Source organism: Vigna umbellata, chromosome 4 (assembly GCF_029865625.1).
Source record: "Vigna umbellata cultivar VRB3 chromosome 4, Vumbellata_1.0, whole genome shotgun sequence".
Taxonomy (NCBI): Eukaryota; Viridiplantae; Streptophyta; class Magnoliopsida; order Fabales; family Fabaceae; genus Vigna; species Vigna umbellata.
Window position 1 is genome coordinate 25,067,681 of NC_142168.1, and position 6,390 is coordinate 25,074,070.

The 6,390-nt window shown below is 36.1% G+C and overlaps 1 protein-coding gene across 1 annotated transcript; it reads right to left on the reverse strand.

Annotated features, from left to right (window-relative positions):
- Window positions 1-1,252: 1,252 nt before the first annotated feature.
- LOC124846049 (uncharacterized) lies at window positions 1,253-5,989 on the reverse strand. Its single transcript, XM_047323260.2, has 7 exons — window positions 5,636-5,989; window positions 4,928-5,309; window positions 2,930-3,492; window positions 2,615-2,807; window positions 2,392-2,456; window positions 2,074-2,284; window positions 1,253-1,975 (listed from the first exon to the last, which is right to left on the reverse strand). The coding sequence occupies exons 2-7, from the start codon at window positions 5,084-5,086 to the stop codon at window positions 1,613-1,615; spliced, it is 1,554 nt and encodes a 517-aa protein (XP_047179216.1). The 5' UTR covers window positions 5,087-5,309; window positions 5,636-5,989; the 3' UTR covers window positions 1,253-1,612.
- Window positions 5,990-6,390: the final 401 nt, after the last annotated feature.

A 6,390-nucleotide genomic window follows, 5' to 3' on the forward strand; every position in this document is an offset into this window, starting at 1 on the left:
TGGCACACCCCGAAAACAACTCAGCACAACTCGGCCTAAGCTTAGTATAGCTCGACCTAGACTCTCCATAGCTCAACGACACGTCATTAGGACTCTTTGTCATCAACATGATCCCCATCTCTTCTTCATCTTTTTTTGTAAGAAGGCTTGTCTCACTTTTCTTCTTAGCTTGATAAAATTTAGCAATGTGACCAAGCTTACCACAATTGTAGCACTTCCTTGGTCTGCACTCATTTGCATAGTGGTCGTACTTGCCACACTTAAAACACTCTACTTTTGACCAATCTCCTTGGTCTTTCTTTTGTCCTCGACCATGTTAATTTTGTTGACTAGTTTGCTCTTCACTATCATCCTCAAAATTACTTTGGCCACGTCCACCTCGTCCTCGGCCTCCTCGTCCTCTATCTCTTGGTCCTCGGCTCTTAGTATTTTGAGTTCTATTCGAGTCAAACTGTATTTGTAGTGCTTGATCGAGAGGTTCAACGCGTTCATCCCAACTCCTTCTCCTTTGTTTGTGGGCTTCTAATGACCTAACAAGTTCATCCACTGTGAGAACTGACAAGTCCTTCGATTCTTCGATGACGCACACAATACTTTTGAAATCTTTTGTGAGGGATCTCAAGACTTTTCTCACAACCCGGCTAGGTGGCATTTGTTCTCCCTTCCTGCTAAGTTGGTTGGCCACCTTCTCCACTCGAGTTATGTACTCGGTTATTTGCTCTTTGGGTCCATCTTCAATTGTTCAAACTTCTCTTTAGGAGCTTCTATTTGGACTTATCTTATGTGGTTGTCACCTTTATACGCAATCTCCAATATCTCCAAGACTTCTTTTGCTAATGCGAAATTCGTTATTTTTTTGAATCCCAACTCATCTATTGCATTGTAGAGAAAATACAATGTTGACTCAACTCTTGCAAGTGTTTTCTTTAACCCTGTCATATGTGTCATTGTGTAATTTTGGTCTTTTATCAGGTTCACTGTACTTGTCTTCCACCATATTCCAAATGTCTTAGGATCTCAACAATGCGTTCATTTATAGGCACCAATTATCGTAATTGGTTTTTTCGTCAATTGTGACACACTCATTTTGTTGACAACATTTGTCATCTCTCTCACAAAACACTTAAGTACTCACTATTTTTCTCACGGTGTTTGACTCTCTTCTCTTTTTTTTTTCTCTCTTGATACTCAGAACATAAAGTTTTGATAGCACGTTGTTAAAAAAATAAATGTGACACACACTATGATAATATTCTTCAATTCATTATGGTAATTTCATTAAACCTTGGCAATCTTTACATAGATGCAAATAGAACATTAATAAAAACTAAAAACAAAATATTAACTCACTCAATAAAAATAACTACTTAATCTATCTTTATCTTATATCAATAAAATAAAATAATATTGGACTTATATAAATAGAAGATTAAAATTATCTATCACTATTTTATCTCTATTAAAATCAAACTAAATATTACTATACCTAAGATAAGATTCAAACAAAATTATTAATAAAATTATTTTATCTCATCATATCCTATTTCTATCCACCCAAGATGTATGAAAGAGGAAATATTGAAAGCGTGTTGAACATGGGGAAAAATATTCACTAAGATGTTATGTTTTGATTCTCCCAGTAACTTCTCTCCCATGATTCAACTTGTATAATTGAACTTTTCTTTCTGTGTAATTGTTCGTACAAAGATGGAGGATCAAAAGGGGCAGGCATGGTGCAAGGGTCGGTGTCTGCCGGACCCTTCACCAATGATTCCATCATAAATTTCTTTTCCAATCCTTCTGCTCCACATACCATTGACTCCACACACAGCTCAGTAGCATTACCACTAATGGAGGGTTTGTATGTGAACAGTTTAGCATATGCATTCAGAAGATGAAACATGTAATCATACACAAAATCCATCTTCAACTCTTCTTGAATGAATTCACTTGCTGCCTTTCCAATTTGATGTGCCTGATGAATTTCACAGATAACAAAACATTGAGAAGGTGTTCAAATATTCAGAAAGATTAATCCTATATTCTGCAGAAAAAGCAAAACTTGAAGATTACCCTTTGATTGTGACTGTTCCCCCAATCTACAGCAAACTTAATGGACCTGCACTTGTCATCTTCCTTTATGGGCCAATAGTGGTGCCCTGGTATGAGTCCTCTTGTGAAAAAATCATAGTAATGTGGCTTCACAAGTAGAGTGGTGGAGTCACATGCCAGGATATATTTTTCACTCACTGACCAAGCAGAACCTTCAATGTACACCTTGTATCTGCACAAATCATGAAGGAATTCAAACATGTCCAACAACAAAAATGTAATATTAAACAAAATAATAACTAAAAGAGGAGTTAAAAATTTGTCTCTTCCATGTTATACCTATGAGTGCATTGGCTGGCCAATTCTGATTTCTTAAACCCTTCTTCTGATTCTCGTTTCCAATCCTGGGTTGAAATTTTCATTTGTCAAGAAGGAATAAAGAGAAAAAAAAAGTATAAAATACTACAGATAGAAACAAATTCTTTCAAATAATAAAGGTATAATGGTGATTTTGATTTCAATAAGTGTAATTAAAGAAAGCTAAGAAGAATGATAATAATACCTGAGCATATAAACGAGCATTCCAATCTTGATTTTGAGAAACATTGCATTTCATGAGGTCTTCTCTGGTTTCTGCTACAGATGGATTACCTTTCCAGTATGCATAAGGCTCTCTGTTGAGCCATGGTATTCTCTTGTTCCCTTCTTTCAACTCTCCCAACAAAATCTCCCATGGCTTTATATTAACCTCAGCCCTAGCACCAAACACATACAATAATATGCCATCAATTCTACTTTGTAAAGTTCAGAAATTTATGTACCCTCATAACAAGAATAGTATTATTATACGTAGTATAAACAAGTGTAAGGGTGTTACCATCCCCAGAAAGACCAATCAGGGAAGACAATGTCCAAGGTATTATCATTTCCACAGTATCGAAACAATGGTGGTGGCGGCTGAGGAACAGGACCACTGTACTGATTAGCCAAAACCACAGGCCAATCCACACAATCAAACATGAGTTCCAAATCAGGAACTTTTCCAGGGTACCTCCTTAACAACTGCAAAATGCCCCATAATGTAAAGACATCCCTTGTTTGGAAGGACTTTTGGTAGGTCTCCAAATAAGCCCTACCCTTCAATATCACCAACTTGAAGTTTGCTGTTGCCTTTGCCCTCTCCACCATCTCTTGTGTTATGCCTGTGTAGGCCCACGGTCTCAGGTCCTCCTCGATCCAACGGAAGTACTGTGGACACGTGGCACCGGATGGACGGCTCTGATCATCCTCTCTGATTGGGTTTTGATTGGTGGGGCATGTTCTTGTGAGGTTGTATACATTGCAGTTCAATGGAGTCTCTCTTTGAACACTGAAAGGGATTTTGAAGGTATGTGTGGTGCTTAATGAAGATTTGGTAGATGAAATTCCAGAAAGTGTAGGCTACAAATAAGTAAAGGTGAAACACCACAAAGAATCAGTACATTTTATTTTCTCGGCAAAGAAAAATATAATATCATAGAGACAGAGAATAGTACACGGTGTTTGTAGGGCAATTCTCGTAAATTTTTATGAAATATTCATGAAAATTTGACACACTAAGTATGAAAATTTTATATATATATATATATATATATATATATATATATATATATATATATAATTCTGCAAAATAAAATAAAAATGTGTTGTGTAAAAGGCAATAGTCAAACCAACCCCAAAAAAAAACAACGACGTATTATCCACGTACCTTGGGAGTTGAACTAGGAAAACGTAAACGTACCACTGTAAGTGACTTACTTAAAATAGGGTAAATTATGTACGTAGGGTACGACAAAGTTATGGGTCCAAGGTAATTTACGTGCATGAAACAGGTGGCGCAAAATTACAAGGCACGTGATCCCTTAAAGTCAAGAATCGGTTCCCTCTTTTGGGTCTGTAGTGAAGTTTTAAGAACACGTGGTCCCCAGAGAAAAACTCACGATCTTTAGAACTTTGTCTGTCTGGTTAACCGACACTCTCGGCGGTTGTTTTGGTAAGGCCATGGAAATTGAAGTTTCGAGAAAATGCATTAATGATTTCTAGGGGAAATTTAGCACACTTTTTAGTATATTCTCTTTGATGTGTAGAAGTTTTCTGAAACAAAAATTGCGCTTTGGGTCAGTCTGGGAATCCAAAACGTGAAATTTAATACATTAATTCTTTTATCAGCAATACATTAATGACCAACCTTGAATACATTAATGAAGTTCCATTTTCAAAATTCAATGTCCTTGTTCAATTTTTACTTTAGTAGAAGGTCTAAACCTACCACATCTATATTTCACTTTCTGTTGCACCTAAATAGTTGAACTACTTCTTTTCTTTCACGTTTACTAACCCATTTTTTTAGTATGAGTTTTTCTTAATTTAATTACTTTCCAACATGAATTAAATATACAATGAAGTCATATCATATAAATAGTACTATATAATCTGATCTCATTCAACTAGTTGTAATTAAGTTTAAAGTATATTTTATAAGATAGTACAAGTTTAAAAACACCTAATCTTGCCACCACCACCCTATACCCTAATGGAATTTGATTAAGTTACAGGTATACATAATGGTTATCTTTAACTAAATAGAATGTTTTGGAGGGAAAAAGACTAAGAAAGGACAATGCCATGTGGTGGTTTGTTGAACGATCCATGCCACGGGCCAAGGGAATTCACACACCATTCCTAAGGAATTCCCCAACGTGTCTCTGTTTCAGAGAACCGTAACATAACAAACAAGAGCATATAATAACGTTAAAATAGCACACTAATTGAACCAATCAACGTTGGAGGTAAAAGGATAACAGTAGTGATAACAATAATTACGAAGAATACTCACTGGTGTGTCAATCACGCGCGTGTAAGCCAACACGCCGATGATGACCACGACGGGGAAGAGGAGAACCACCACGGATCGCGGCAGAGCTTTTATGACCGGCAACCAGATTCCATCCTTATTGGAATGACGAAAATGCCCCGATCCACTGTCCTCTTGCATCTGCGCGATTACAGTGTCGTTGTTCTCTCTCCTTCTCTGTTTCTTTGCCTCTGTTTATGTCTCTTTGCCACTTCACTCTCACCCTTTTGAAGTTCTGAGCTTCTTCTAAATGGAAAGTTTCAAAGACGAAAACTTTGGAATGTGTTTTCAATTGGGTAGCTGAGTTTTGCCCAATTGGATGTATCTCTGTGTTGCAAAAGTTGAAAATCAATGCACTCTTTCTCTGCGCCGAAGAAGAAGAACGAAAGAGAAAATTGAGTTAGTTCATGATGCATAGATGTGTGTGTGTGTGTATATATATAATGATTGTTTAAAAACTGATTAAAAAGCCAAAAACCACGTCTGATTTACTATAAAACGTAAATTAATAACTATTACTTTTTTAATAAATTATATAAATCAGATATAACCATGCCACAAAAACGTGAAACTTGTAGCTACTGACTATCTAAATATATAAAAAAAATAACATCAAGAACAGATAGCAAGTGGGGTGTGTGAAACAAAACACAGATCATGAGAACCGACACAAAGACAAAGATAACAAACCTGCGAATTTTCTTGTGTTGTTCAGATTGGAGTTGAGTAGATGTGAATCTAAGAAAGATGAATAACTTTATCGCAGAAATGAGGGCAGGTAGATGAAAGATCAAAAGTGAGGGAAACGTGTAAAAAGTTTAAGATTGGAGAGAAAGAGGAGCGAATGTGGATACAACATGGAAAGGACAAAAGCTATGAATCTCGTGAGTACACAGCTGTGTGGGTTTTTGTCTCAGTGATTGTTATATATACTGCTATGAATAATGTGAAAGGAAAATGGGGCAAACTAAGAAAAAGGGTCCTTACATGTATATCTTTCTTTGATGGCCACAATTTGGAAAACAAGTGCACATGTTGCAGACTGATGCTTTCTGGTTTTGGGAATTTAGTTAGTTATTTATTTACCTCAATCTGTTATTCCTTTTTCTCTCCGGTGAGAGAACATTTTCCTTAACCTCTCGATGTTTTCCATGTTACTTTGGAGTAACGTCTTCGTCACTGGAACACAATATTTTAGGAGTTCTTTCCTTCCTTGGAATTCTCCAAATTCTTTCAGGGTTGAACACATATTTAAGTTTTTTTTAGGGAGAACTCATATTTACCAGTGCATAACTATTGTAAAATCAAATGTCAAAAGAAAATCAACTAGCAATGCTAATAGGAGGGAGTTGGGAGATTCATTATTTTATTTCTGTCTCTAAACTAAGAATGTATATTCATCTTATCCCTATGATTATAATTTTTTTTTATCTCATTACCAGAAC